The sequence below is a fragment of the Rhodamnia argentea genome, chromosome 2, assembly GCF_020921035.1.
Source record: "Rhodamnia argentea isolate NSW1041297 chromosome 2, ASM2092103v1, whole genome shotgun sequence".
In the NCBI taxonomy this organism is placed as follows: domain Eukaryota; kingdom Viridiplantae; phylum Streptophyta; class Magnoliopsida; order Myrtales; family Myrtaceae; genus Rhodamnia; species Rhodamnia argentea.
The window spans coordinates 31,762,795-31,778,118 of record NC_063151.1 but is presented as its reverse complement, the minus strand read 5'-3'; the positions used below and the strand labels follow the sequence as shown (position 1 = coordinate 31,778,118).

Genomic DNA, 15,324 nt, shown 5'->3' with positions numbered 1-15,324 from the left:
TGTGAATATGAGCAAAATGTTCAATTAGCTCCGACTATTATAGCAATGAAAACAAAATTGTTGTATTATTATGCCTACATTCCTCTTATTTATTTGATTGATATTGTTTTCGATCCATGTACTAAATTAGATTGTTTGTATGATTATCTGAATGATTATTATTATGATTGTTTACATTTAAATGAAACGGTAGATATTAAAACTATACAAGTATAGGTTAAAAACGCTATAATAACATTATATAATGAATTTTATAGTAGATATGATTTAGGTGATAGTGGATCTTCTCAACCTAGTGGTTCACAAAAGGAGGAGAGTGGTAGACTTAGTCAATGGTACAATTTATTAATTAGTAGACAAAAAAGATAAAAGGAAGCAACATGTAATATTTCCAAATTAGAAAATTATTTTACCATTTTTTTTTAGTTTTGTGATTTCGAACACAACACATATTTCAAAATTTTGGAGTGGTGGAAGACTCATTCAACCCAATTCTCGGTCCTCGCTCTCATCGCAAGACGGATGTTAGCAATCTCTTCTTCCACGATTGCGATTAAACAAGCATTTAGTGCTGGAAGATTAATTTTTGACGACCTCTGTTCAAGATTAAATCTGGATATGGTGGAAGCTCAAGCTTGTGTCCATGATTGGACAAAAGTTAAATTTCGACAACAAGAAATGGATCGAGACGACGAATTCTTCAATGATGATAGTGGAGATACTACCGCCACGGGTACCACAACGGGTATCGATGATTAATGATAAGGTAAGTTGAGGTTATTAAAGGTAAAAGAACTACATGAGCTTTGATTCTTCTATCCCCAAGAAAATATATAAGCGCTTAATGATAATTCATTAAGTTTAAGCCCATTCCCTCTCTTTTTTTTTTTTCCTAAATTTGATTACAATATACAATTTGATTACAATTTATAATTGATAATTTTTTTAATTTCATAATTTATTACTCGAACCGGGCCTTGAACCAGCCCGAAATCGGAACCGCTTCCTTAAGGGCCTGTTCCGGTTCCATCGTGGCCACGAACAGGAACCGCTGGCTCATGAATTGGAACCGGTGGTTCATGATCCGTGGCCATGCCTACTAGTGACTGGATTGCGTGACCCAGAACAATTCTCTTGCATACAGGCAACCTCTGCCGAACGACATCTGAGGTCGCTCAACGAGCTGACGATGGAAATCGTGCGAACCTAGCTATCAACAGCAACATTCAAGCAACTCGATGATTGACAACTGAAATTGTCGCCTGTTTAGGTCATGCAACCCTTACTTAGTCGTCGCTTGATCTCAGCCGCGACACGACCAACAAGGGTCTTTTGTCTCTTTTATTGACATTTGATCTCGTCCAGTTACACAAAACGAAGCACCAAAATTCATCCATGTCGTTAGTGCTGACGTGACCTTATGCGTCAGTCCGCGTCGGCTCCTTTTAGAATTGTTAATAGCTGCTTCATAAGATAAAAGATCAGATGTACATCGCTTCCCATTTCGCTTTCAGAGGCATTTCTTCCTTGGGCCCGCAGAAAACCCTAATCTCCAAACTCAAGCCAATCTCTCTCCATCTCTCTGCCGAAGCTTAGAGAAGAACCAAACTCAACACCTTCCAACCTCGCCAGGTCTGATCGCAACATCTACATCGCACCACCACAAGGAGCTCGCGGTATTCTCTCTCTCTCTCGAGCTCTCTCTCTCGAGCTCTGTGCTTGCTCTCTTGCGCGGTCCGTCGGAGCGAATTGGGGCTGGGGGGTTGTGTTGAGGGGCTACGTGCACTGGGCTGACCGCTTTCATTGTACAGATGACGATTTGAATGCTAGTCTGTTTCTTTTGCTTGCTTTCTTGCTTGTGTTCTACTTCACAATGGATTGTTTCTGTCGTGCGTCCGTGGACAGATTGTGTTTTGTGAGGGATGTAGGAGGGCAATGCTTGCGGGGGCACCGTATCGAGATTATAGGAAGCAACTAATCGAGTTTTAGGGTGGGGGGGGGATAAATGGTTGAGCTGGAACCTTGTGGGTAAAGTTTGTCAATTCCAGCAATAATAACGTCGAATGATTCTTAAAGATGTGGCATATGAAGTTTAGAAAGATGTCAAATTTTGGGAGTATCAACTAATATCAGTATGTACAGGACGAGAAAGTGCTGCTCTGTCTTTTGATAGAATACTGAAATAAGCAAGAAACCTTCCTCTATCGGGCACTTAATCATAGTTGGAGGAATTGCTATCAAATTAAATCTTGAAAGTCCATTTGGCTGTCTTGAATTTAAACATGCATTGGAAACTAAATGGAACAATTTGAGCATCCTTCATTGCTTGAAAGAAGGAAAATAAAAGAGAGTTGTTAGATTAGTCTAGGTAGTATTGATGCTCACACTTGGAAGCAATTAAAATCTATCCCTCTTCGAATACTTTGTGTCTTGTATTGTGGAGATTGAGGAGCATTGCGTGCCAACTGTAGAAGTCCTTGACAAATTCGGGAGCAGCTTTCCTCTTTTAATTCTCACGTGTCTTCAACATGCACTTCTGAGGTAGCTAACAAGGAGCAGAGATCTCTATGCTTATGCTTTGAAGGTTTAGAGGCTTCAATATATTATAGGACATTGGTTTTCTCTCTCTCTCTAAACATCAATGGGTGTTTTGTAGTTGGCCTACTTTGTTCTTCTACTTTTAGTCTTCACTCGAATTTGTTTGTCCGTCGAAGATTTCTCTCTTGGTATGCTCAAGGCGTGCAGCGTAAAGGCATCAATTTGTTCAAGGAAAGTTAGTTTTCCATTTTTTCCTTTCGCTGCTGACTGGATTATACAAAAGTGGGGCATAGTCTACCAGAGACTACAAAAAAAATGAAGTATTTGTATTGAGTTTTATCGGAATGTGGTATTGAACCATGCAGTGACACTAGCTAGAACAGTGGTATTGGAAATTGGGCTGTCTAACTCTTTGTCTGGATATCCAGAAACAGTAGCAGCAGCATCTTTCAGCTTCAATCGCCTTCAGCCCAAATCAAGAAATGGCTTATGTAGATCATGCATTCTCAATTTCTGATGAGGACATGATGATGGAGACCACTTATACTGTGAATAACAGGCCCCCAATCAAAGAGATTGCCCTCGCCATATCTCTTCTTGTTTTTGGAAGCATTGGCATGGTCTTGGGCATTATCATGGCTTCCTACAAAGTTGGTGGCGATCGAACCCATGGTACACATATACACATGCCATTTTTCTGGCAATTATATTTCTCTTTCATTTTCTTTATGAGGATCACGTGATTTATTCTCATTAACTGAAATGGTTTTTCCAGGGGTGTTCTTCACAATCTTGGGGTCAATCTTGTTCATTCCCGGATTCTACTATACCCGCATTGCTTATTATGCGTACAAGGGGTATAAAGGTTTCTCATTCTCCACCATACCACCTGTGTAGAGGCCTTACCTGTCATTCTATGATGACAATGCTGTTCATCATGTATAGATCTTTCTTCCCCGCCTTTCTTGTTTCTCTTTTCATATGTTAAGCTTTGTCTGGGTTGATGTCCGATGAACAAGCACAGAGTGTACAAACAATATCACGTTGCTATATATTGGACTTAATTCTCTTTTCCAGAGGCTATGTTTAGCACTTTCTTTGGACTCATCACCAGAACTGAAATCTTATTTCTCTCTCTGTTTAAACAAAAGCTGTTACCAACGTTATTGAGCTCCCATCTGTGCATCTATTGTGCCTTTTAAAGGATGAAGGACTCTCGTGCTAATTTTTGTGCTTTCCGTAATTCATCTTTCACTCTTTTCCCATTTTGTAACTCCATTTCCATGTTAAAAGTCCCACGTGCTTCGCCGCATTAATGCACTCATTGAATTGAAGTTGCTATGCTTCACTAAACTCATTTGAAGGAGCAATCCATCATCTTTCAGGAAACTTTACTCCCATATCAAAAATAAGATCCGAATATCATTGACAAGAAAAGTAGATTTGTTTTCCTTTGGCCGAAGAAAATGTGTGCGGAGTGATGAGCCAAGACCGAGCAGAGCAGCATTAAGGGAAACTAAATGAGTTCGATCGTGACAACTGAGGAGCTGTAGGATCAGTTTCCTTTTAACAGGAGAAACGATGAAAACTAATATTGGAGGGAAAGCACTTTGCCTGTTACTGTTCGGTTAAAACATTCAAGTACCGGCATTGAACTGTTTTTCCGAAACCTCTCGAAAGCCTCTCCGAACCTTCAGATCAACCATTCAAATCGCTTTTGGGCTATACGAGGAACACGGGAAGAAAATGACTCGAAGCGATGGGTAGCCTCCAAAGATTCTTACGTCTTTCTGATCTCCTTGTTCAACTCACTCCCTTTTCTGCTGTATGGATCATGCAGCAGACTTCTCTGCTCTTGAGTTTCTTCATTTTTCTACTTGCAAGGAACATACCCTACCGGATCGATATTCTTCTGTAAAGTCCAAATTGCACCTCGGGGCAAATGATTGAGCTTTCAAGAAAATTTAATTTTGATACTTTTCAAAACAGAATCAAATCTTAGACCACCGTATTGTGGATGATCCACGAACTCAAACAATGATGCCCTTACTATGTCGAATGATTCTTTTCATGAATCATCGACGCAAATTCAAATACTACAAATACTATATGTGCCGCAGTCCCGTGGCTGCACCATTTAGGTCCGTATCAACTACACAATACATCCCTAAACCCAAGCAAACGAAAATGAAAGGATGGTAAGTCTCGCAATAATCAGTCATTTGAGTTTACTTTGAATGAGCACAAAGTAGGATAGCAATCATGAATCGACGATACATGGACGAAATTACACGATAAATAGGTCGTTCAACTATACATTATTCGTTAATCATATTACATAGGGGCAGTAAATCGAAAAAGAAAAAAAGACGAGACTCGGACAAAGGAAAAACAAAAACACTGATCTGGAGAAGATTCTGCACTTTTAAGCCATGCTGATTTTGTTCTTTTTTTGATTCCTCACTCCATACTAGACTCTGACAAAGGAAAAACAAAAAGACTAGACACGGACAAGTTCTGTTACACCACGCATTTCGCACCCATTTGTAAAGAACTACGATGTTCTTGCTACCCGATCATTGTGTCGACAGAACACGGAAGGAGGCTGATCAGCAGCTGGGTGATCTCAGTTGTCTGGGGTCTACCGCAGCAGATGCACTTCAGTATCCCGAGCAAGACGCCTCCGCGAGCCATCTGGTGGAGAAGTAGCGAACCGAAGAAAGAAGATCACAGGATGGATTCGAAAGGAAGCCGAGAGAAGTGATGCAAGAGCTCCTGATTCATGAAATCTTGTGGGAGACACCAGATTTAAATAGAACACTTACTGAGCCAGGAAAAAGAAAATGCTGTGAGCTTCTGTCAGCATTTCCATTGCAGTTCTCATCACCTTCCACAACCTTACGTGAGATTAAACTTAGAAAAGCAGAGATTGTTCTTCTTTTCTTTGCTTTTTGTTTCTCAATCTTTCCTTTTTCATTATTGCATGATGCGGATACATGATGGGAATCTACCATTTTTTTCCCATGTGAACATGATGAAAAACTGGGATCCAGTAAATTTCTAGACAATATCTGCCCTGCTTTTCTTGTCACCCACGGTTGGATGCACCAGGTTCAGGCGAGCCCAATGCATCACATCTTAAGATCATGTGGTTCCCACTAGAGGCTTGCACAATCCGAGGCGATGGTGACCGAAGCCAAACGCGGAAAAAGTGACCAAATTATCTGCCAAGCAAGTGAACTTGCGGGCTCGTTTCCTGGATGAACATTCTTCTCGCTTGGTATCTGCAACTCGTGTAAATGTCATGTTCCTTGATTTTGCCACGATGGGTTTGACAACAATAGTCCTCTGCTAGTATTTTCACATTCTAAAGTTGATGGGGAAAGAAGGATGGCGCGTTCAAGAATCGCGTCGAGCAACTTCTTTCCTTGCGGGATGTTTTGCATTATGACTTTCGGGTCGATCAAATAGTTCGGAATTGGGAGTGTCTGGGTTCGTATAAGGAATGGCCCTGCTGGTGTATGGACCCATTATCCCTCCACGCGAAGACGCTAAGAGAAAGCTGAAACCCGAGACAGTCAGGAGAGATGGCGTGTTCGCATCTTACGGCAAGTTCAGAGAAGACGATCGAGAAATCCACAAGAAACATCAACTAGGAGAAACGAGCCTGCAAGTTCAATCACATGGGATCGCAGAAATGCAGAGGAAATGTTACCAAAGATTACAGAGGTGAAGACATCCCCCGCAGCCTCAAACTTCCACTGTAAGTTCAGAGAAGACGATCGAGAAATCCAGAAGAAACGAGCCTGCAAGTTCAATCACATGGGATCGCAGCAAATGCAGAGGAAATGTTACTCAAGATTACAGAGGTGAAGACATCCACCACAGCCCCAAACTTCCACTGTAAGTTTGTGGAATTTGATGAGACTTGCAATGGAAATGTTAGCCTCATGTTCGCTTTATACACCTATATAAGGTAATGTGACCTTGCTCATCGACCCAAATCAAATTTGTGTCTTCCATCAGAAATCATCTTCCTCAATACTATTACCCTTCCCTTGAAGAAGTTCATCTCTCTCTTCCAAGATGGCCGGCCAATCGAAGCGCAGGGGAGGCGTATTGCGCGGGATATTGAAGATTATCGTCTGCGGCAAACCTAACTAGCAATGAGGCTGCCTTGGCTCGATCCAATAGTCATTTTTCTTTGATGTAGACCCAATGTTTGTGTCGAGGAAATAATTAGGTGATGTTGATATTACAAATGTATCGGTATCTTGTGATTTGTATCCGTACTTAAACAATATTGTTGAGTGTATTGATATGTTGAAATGGTTGATGCGCTAGTGCCAACTCTTGTCACGACGACGTGATATCAATATACTTTTGCTCGAGTTTTATACGATGTTCCTTGACCTCTGAAATTTTGATTAGCTAAAAGGGTGTACTTCGTAGGGGTGTTCATCACTAGGTACGGTTCGACTCGGAGACATTTCGAACCCAAACCAAACTTATCAATTTGGAAAAATTCGAAACCAAACCAACTAAATCACAATTCAAAATCAAGTCAACAACTTCGTTTGATTCGGGTTCAGACCATGAAGATCAAGTTCAACACACAAATGAAATATAAATCTTGTAAAACAACTTAGTTCAATCACTAGTAACTTTTTTTTTTTTTTTTGTGGTCGTAAATCACTAGTAACTTGAAACTCAACATTCAACCATAACCATTAAAAAAGCAAAAGCAATTGTCCATAACAACATTCCTTAACTTCTGAAAAAAAAAATGCATAGGTAAATGCAGAGAAAATTGTCCAGTAAATCATAGGATTTCTAATTTTCTTTCCTGTTAGTGCTCAGCTTCTTCCTCATTACGTTGTCACTGTTCATCCGCCGTCGCCGCCGTCTCCACCCGCCATCAAGCCCTGCGTTTCCCCCCAAAAGCCCGCATTTTCCCAACAACCAAAGCACCTTTGAGTCAAAAAGGAGGAAGAAAGCATCCAAACTTACCCAGATGGACGGCGTCTTCGACCCTTCCGAGGCTTAAAAACCCAGAAGAAGATTCTTCACCAGACGATTCTGGAGGGCCTTCGAGATCTCGGCCACGCTGGGCCGTGGCGTCGAGCTCGGGGACCCTGGATCAGGACCCGCAAGGCTCTCAAATCTGTAAGTTCTCCAAACATCTGAGGAAGAAGATGAAGAGTAACAAGGTCGGACAAAAATATTGAGCGATTCCCGCTTTACCTGGAAGAAGATGTACGGCACGGCGGAGCTGTTCGTCGTCGAAGCAGAACTAGGGGGTTGAAGACGGAGGAGGAGGTTCGCGGTGAGCCTGCATTTGCGGCGTGGCGTGGGTTGCTTTTGCTTCCACCGGACAAGACAAAAATGTGAAATTTGTCTCCAGGCTTGAGAGAGGCATAAAAAATATCGTTCGAATGGAGCTCGAGCTCTATATGAAATATGGAGAAGATGAACTCACAGCTTCTCGTTAATAATCTGAAGGATCGTTTCCCAAAGGGTTACTCCAAGACTCAAGAGCAGCTGTGAGTTCTTCCTGTAAGTTGCATCCGAAGAGACCCAGCTTGGAAGTTGGTCGACGTGAGCACGGCCGGATATTGCCTCAACTGGTCATCGCGGAGGGCCGACCCGGCGTCGGTCTAATTGCTTCCCGAATTTGAGCTTGAACGTGGAGGCTCCGAGCCGATCGCAGTTGCCAGAGGTTGAAGATGAGAGATAGGAAAAGATGAACAGAAAAAATAAAAGAAAAAAAAAGAGTGAAAAAATCAGAAAATAAAACAAAAATAAGCAAAAGGACCTAATTTCATTTAGGATTGTCCTAGCAAGATACCAGTCATGCCACGTTGAGCGATCAATATTAAAAAATATTAAAAATTTTATGACTCAAATAAACAAAAATTTAGTAATATTGAATAATTTAAGATTGGATCAATATTTATGCAATATATTTATGACTATTTTAGTAATTTTCTTTTGCTCAAAGTATAAAGAAAAAAATCTAACAAAAAGCTTTATTCTACATTCATGATCCATGAAAAATTACCCCACTTAAAGGATGTGTTTGTCTCGGCTTTGGAGGAATGCAAAGCCATTTTCCTGGGAAGCTTTGAGTGGAGGTGTATTTGGTGAAAGGAATAATGTTTGAATAATTTATTTTTGTGTATATTTTGTAAAGCAATTTCGAAATGAAAAAAAAAAAAAAAAGCATAAGGCAAACTAGCAAGCATTGACAGAGAAGGAACGAAGGCCGCCGAAGGCGACCATTAGGGGCCCGTATGAAATCACTTCAAAAATTCCATTTCTCTGTTAGAAGCACATCCTGAAAAAATATGTTTGATAAAAACCCGATCGAAGTAGAAATCCATTTGGTAAAAAAATTGACTTCTAGTAGGATTTTTCACCTCTGATAGAATTTTTGGCCAATTTTGAGAAGTAAAAAATTTTAACTTCTCGGCTTCAAAATCACTTCTTGGATCACACCCGCCTCCGCCGATCACCGTTGTTGTGACCATCGGCCGCCGGCCACCGCCCACCCTCCGTCGCCGGCCGCTACGATCGCCGCCGCCGATTGCCGACCCCCGACGCTACCGCAGCCGCCGTCGACCATCGCCGCTGAAAATTTTATTAATAATGTTTCAAAAGTAGAAATTTTCAACCGTTACCAAACGAATTTTTCTGATCAGAAGTCAATCCGAAACAGTAGTAGAAAAATCAACTTCTATTTTTGAGGAGAAGTAGAGAAATCAACTTCTGATCAGAAGTTGATTTCTCAGAGAAAAGTGTCACCATGCGCACCCTAGCCAAGCGAGCATCGGCCGCTTTCTTGCTTGTGTTCTACTTCACAATGGATTGTTCCTGTCGTGCGTCCGTGGACAGATTGTGTTTTGTGAGGGATGTAGGAGGGCAATGCTTGCGGGGGCACCGTATTGAGATTATAGGAAGCAACTAATCGAGTTTTAAGGGGCGGGGGGGGGGATATACGGTTGAGCTGGAACCTTGTGGGTAAAGTTTGTCAATTCCAGCAATAATAACGTCGGATGATTCTTAGAGATGTGGCATATGAAGTTTAGAAAGATGTCAAATTTTGGGAGTGTCAACTAATATCAGTATGTACAGGACGAGAAAGTGCTGCTCTGTCTTTTGATAGAATACTGAAATGAGCAAGAAACCTTCCTCTATCGGGCACTTAATCATAGTTGGAGGAATTGCTATCAAATTAAATCTTGAAAGTTCATTTGGCTGTCTGGAATTTGAACATGCATTGGAAACTAAACGGAACAATTTGAGCGTCCTTCATTGCTTTAAAGAAGGAAAATAAAAGAGAGTTGTTAGATTAGTCTAGGAGTATTGATGCTCACACTTGGAAGCAATTAAAATCTATCCCTCTTCGAATACTTTGTGTTTTGTATTGTGGAGATTGAGGAGCATTGCGTGCCAACTGTTGAAGTCCCCGACAAATTCGGGAGCGGCTTTCCTCTTTTAATTCTCACGTGTCTTCAACATGCACTTCTGAGGTAGCTAACAAGGAGCAGAGGTCTCTATGCTTATGCTTTGAAGGTTTAGAGGGTTCAATATATTATAGGACATTGGTTTTCTCTCTCTATCTCTCTCTCTCTCTCTAAACATCAATGGTTGTTTCGTAGTTGGCCTACTTTGTTCTTCTACTTTTAGTCTTCACTCGAATTTGTTTGCCCATCGAAGATTTCTCTCTTGGTATGCTCAAGGTGTGCAGCGTAAAGGCATCAATTTGTTCAAGGAAAGTTAGTTTTCCATTTTTTTTTACCTTTTGTTGCTGATTGGAGTATACAAAAGTGGGGCATAATGAAGTATTTGTATTGAGTTTTGTCGGAATGTGGTATTGAACCATGCAGTGACACTAGATAGAACAGTGGTATTGGAAATTGGGCTGTCTAACTCTTTGTGTGGATATCCAGAAACAGTAGCAGCAGCATCTTTCAGCTTCAATCGCCTTCAGCCCAAATCAAGAAATGGCTTTTGTAGATCATGCATTCTCAATTTCAGATGAGGACATGATGATGGAGACCACTTATACTGTGAATAACAGGCCCCCAATCAGAGAGATTGCCCTCGCTGTATCTCTTCTTGTTTTTGGAAGCATTGGCATGGTCTTGGGCATTATCATGGCTTCCTACAAAGTTGGTGGCGATCGAACCCATGGTACACATATACACATGCCATTTTTCTGGCAATTATATTTCTCTTTCATTTTCTTTATGAGGATCGCGTGATTTATTCTTGTTAACTGAAATGGTTTTTCCAGGGGTGTTCTTCACAATCTTGGGGTCAATCTTGTTCATTCCCGGATTCTACTATACCCGCATTGCTTATTATGCGTACAAGGGGTATAAAGGTTTCTCGTTCTCCACCATACCACCTGTGTAGAGGCCTTAACTGTCATTCTATGACGACAATGCTGCTCATCATGGATAGATCTTTCTTCCCCGCCTTTCTTGTTTCTCTTTTCATATGTTAAGCTTTGTCAGGTACCAGTACTTCATTAGTATATAGACTGTTGATGTCCGATGAACAAGCACAGAGTGTACAAACAATATCACGTTGCTATATATTGGACTTAATTCTCTTTTCCAGAGGCTATGTTTAGCACTTTCTTTGGACTCACCACCAGAACTGAAATCTTATTTCTCTCTCTGTTTAAACAAAAGCTGTTACCAACGTTATTGAGCTCCCATCTGTGCATCTATTGTACCTTTTAAAGGATGAAGGACTCTCGTGCTAATTTTTGTGCTTTCCGTAATTCATCTTTCCCTCCTTTCCCATTTGGTAACTCCATTTCCATGTTAAAAGTCCCACGTGCTTCGCTGCATTAATGCACTCATTGAATTGAAGTTGATATGCTTCACAAAACTCATTTGAAGGAGCAATCCATCATCTTTCAGGAAACTTTACTCCCATATCAAAAATAAGATCCGAATATCATTGACAAGAAAAGTAGATTTGTTTTCCTTTGGCCAAAGAAAATGTGTGCGGAGTGATGAGCCAAGACCGAGCAGAGCAGCATTAAGGGAAACTAAATGAGTTCTATCTCGTGACAACTGAGGAGCTGTAGCATCAGTTTCCTTTTAACAGGAGAAACGATGAAAACTAACATTGGAGGGAAAGCACTTTGCCTGTTACTGTTCGGTTAAAACATTCAAGTACCGGCCTTGAACTGTTTTTCCGAAACCTCTCGAAAGCCTCTCCGAACCTTCAGATCAACCATTCAAATCGCTTTTGGGCTATCCGAGGAACACGGGAAGAAAATGACTCGAAGCGATGGGTGGCCTACAAAGATTCTTACATCTTTCTGATCTCCTTATTCAACTCACTCCCTTTTCTGCAGTATGGATCATGCAGCAGACTTCTCTTCTCTTGAGTTTCTTCGTTTGTCTACTTGCAAGGAACATACCCTACCGGATCGATATTCTTCTGTAAAGTCCACATTGCACCTCGGGGCAAATGATTGAGCTTTCAAGAAAATTTAATTTTGATACTTTTCAAAACAGAATCAAATCTTAGACCACCGTATTGTGGATGATCCACGAACTCAAACAATGATGCCCTTACTATGTCAAATGATTCTTTTCATGAATCATCGACGCCAATTCAAATACTATGTGTGCCGCAGTCCCGTGGCTGCACCATTTAGGTCCGTATCAACTACACAATACATCCCTAAACCCAAGCAAGCGAAAATGAAAGGATGATAAGTCTCGCAATAATCAGTCATTTGAGTTTACTTTGAATGAGCACAAAGTAGGATAGCAATCATGAATCGACGATACATGGACGAAATTACACGATAAATAGGTCGTTCAACTATACATTATTCGTTAATCATATTACATCGGGGCAGTAAATCGAAAAAGAAAAAAAGACGAGACTCGGACAAAGGAAAAACAAAAACACTGATCTGGAGAAGATTCTGCACTTTTAAGCCATGCTGATTTTGTTCTCTTTTTGATTCCTCACTCCATACTAGACTCTGACAAAGGAAAAACAAAAAGACTAGACTCGGACAAGTTCTGTTACACCACGCATTTCGCACCCATTTGTAAAGAACTACGATGTTCTTGCTACCCGATCATTGTGTCGACAGAACACGGAAGGAGGCTGATCAGCAGCTGGGTGATCTCAGTTGTCTGGGGTCTGCCGCAGCAGATGCACTTCAGTATCCCGAGCAAGACGCCTCCGCGAGCCATCTGGTGGAGAAGTAGCGAACCGAAGAAAGAAGATCACAGGACGGATTCGAAAGGAAGCCGAGAGAAGTGATGCAAGAGCTCCTGATTCATGAAATCTTGTGGGAGACACCAGATTTAAATAGAACACTGAGCCAGGAAAAAGAAAAGGCTGTGAGCTTCTGTCAGCATTTCCTTTGCAATTCTCATCACCTTCCACAACCTTACGTGAGATTAAACTTAGAAAAGCAGAGATTGTTCTTCTTTTCTTTGCTTTTTGTTTCTCAATCTTTCCTTTTTCATTATTGCATGATGCGGATACATGATGGGAATCTACCATTTTTTTCCCATGTGAACATGATGAAAAACTGGGATCCAGTAAATTTCTAGACAATATCTGCCCTGCTTTTCTTGTCACCCACGGTTGGATGCACCAGGTTCAGGCGAGCCCAATGCATCACATCTTAAGATCATGTGGTTCCCACTAGAGGCTTGCACAATCCGAAGCGATGGTGACCAAAGCGAAACGCGGAAAAAGTGACCAAATTATCTGCCAAGCAAGTGAACTTGCGGGCTCTTTTCCTGGATGAACATTCTTCTCGCTTGGTATCTGCAACTCGTGTAAATGTCATGTTCCTTGATTTTGCCACAATGGGTTTGACAACAATAGTCCTCTGCTAGTATTTTCACATTCTAAAGTTGATGGGGAAAGAGGGATGGCACGTTCAAGAATCGCGTCGAGCAACTTCTTTCCTTGCGGGATGTTTTGCATTATGACTTTCGGGTCGATCAAATAGTTTGGAATTGGGAGTGTCTGGGTTCGTATAAGGAATGGCCTTGCTGGTGTATGGACCCATTATCCCTCCACGCTAAGACGCTAAGAGAAAGCTGAAACCCAAGACAGTCAGGAGAGATGGCGTGTTCGCATCTTACGGCAAGTTCAGAGAAGACGATCGAGAAATCCACAAGAAACATCAACTAGGAGAAACGAGCCTGCAAGTTCAATCACATGGGATCGCAGCAAATGCAGAGGAAATGTTACCAAAGATTACAGAGGTGAAGACATCCACCACAGCCTCAAACTTCCACTGTAAGTTCAGAGAAGACGATCGAGAAATCCAGAAGAAACGAGCCTGCAAGTTCAATCACATGGGATCGCAGCAAATGCAGAGGAAATGTTACTCAAGATTACAGAGGTGAAGGCATCCACGACAACCTCAAACTTCCACTGTAAGTTTGTGGAATTTGATGAGACTTGCAATGGAAATGTTAGCCTCATGTTCGCTTTATACTCCTATATAAGGTAATGTGACCTTGCTCATCGACCCAAATCAAATTTGTGTTTTCCATCAGAAATCATCTTCCTCAATAATATTACCCTTCCATTGAAGAAGTTCATCTCTCTCTTCCAAGATGGCCGGCCAATCAGGGGAGGCGTATTGCACGGGATATTGAAGATTATCGTCTGCGGCAAACCTAACTAGCAATGAGGCTGCCTGGGCTCGATCCAATAGTCATTTTTCTTTGATGTAGACCCAATGTTTGTGTCGAGGAAATAATTAGGTGATGTTGATATTACAAATGTATCAGTATCTTGTGATTTGTATCCGTACTTAAACAATATTGTTGAGTGTATTCATATGTTGAAATGGTTGATGCGCTAATGCCAACTCTTGTCACGACGACGTGATATCAATATATTTTTGGTCGAGTTTTATACGATGTTCCTTGACCTCTGAAATTTTGATTAGCTAAAAGGGTGTACTTCGTAGGGGTGTTCATCACTAGGTTCGGTTCGACTCGGAGACATTTCGAACCCAAACCAAACTTATCAATTTGGAAAAATTCGAAACCAAACCAACTAAATCACAATTCAATATCAAGTCAACAACTTCGTTTGGTTCGGGTTCAGACCATGAAGATCAAGTTCGACACACAAGTGAAATATAAATCTTGTAAAACAACTTAGTTCAATCACTAGTAACTTTTTTTTTTTTTTTGGTGGTCGTAAATCACTAGTAACTTGAAACTCAACATTCAACCATAACCATTAAAAAAGCAAAAGCAATTGTCCATAACAACATTCCTTAACTTCTGAAAAAAAAAAAAAAAATGCAGAGGTTAATGCAGGGAAAATTGTCCAGTAAATCATAGGATTTCTAATTTTCTTTCCTGTTAGTGCTCAGCTTCTTCCTCATTACGTTGTCACTGTTCATCCGCCGTCGCCGCCGTCTCCACCCGCCATCAAGCCCTGCGTTTCCCCCCAAAAGCCCGCATTTTCCCAACAACCAAAGCACCTTTGAGTCAAAAAGGAGGAAGAAAGCATCCAAACTTACCCAGATGGACGGCGTCTTCGACCCTTCCGAGGCTTAAAAACCCAGAAGACGATTCTTCACCAGACGATTCTGGAGGGCCTTCGAGATCTCGGCCACGCTGGGCCGCGGCGTCGAGCTCGGGGACCCCGGATCAGGACCCGCAAGGTTCTCAAATCTGTAAGTTCTCCAAACATGTGAGGAAGAAGATGAAGAGTAACAAGGTCGGACAAAAATATTGAGCGATTCCCGCTTTACCT

The 15,324-nt window shown here is 41.4% G+C and overlaps 2 protein-coding genes across 2 annotated transcripts; both read left to right on the top strand.

Moving 5' to 3' along the window:
• Positions 1-1,476: 1,476 nt before the first annotated feature.
• Positions 1,477-11,165, top strand: LOC115738219 (transmembrane protein 230-like). Its single transcript, XM_048273887.1, has 5 exons — positions 1,477-1,676; positions 2,444-2,616; positions 2,967-3,210; positions 3,314-3,531; positions 11,049-11,165. Exons 3-4 carry the CDS (start codon positions 3,021-3,023, stop codon positions 3,433-3,435), a joined length of 312 nt encoding a protein of 103 aa, XP_048129844.1. The 5' UTR covers positions 1,477-1,676; positions 2,444-2,616; positions 2,967-3,020; the 3' UTR covers positions 3,436-3,531; positions 11,049-11,165.
• Positions 10,491-11,165, top strand: LOC115732729 (transmembrane protein 230-like). The gene is made up of 2 exons (XM_030663414.2): positions 10,491-10,734; positions 10,838-11,165. The coding sequence occupies exons 1-2, from the start codon at positions 10,545-10,547 to the stop codon at positions 10,957-10,959; spliced, it is 312 nt and encodes a 103-aa protein (XP_030519274.1). The 5' UTR covers positions 10,491-10,544; the 3' UTR covers positions 10,960-11,165.
• Positions 11,166-15,324: the final 4,159 nt, after the last annotated feature.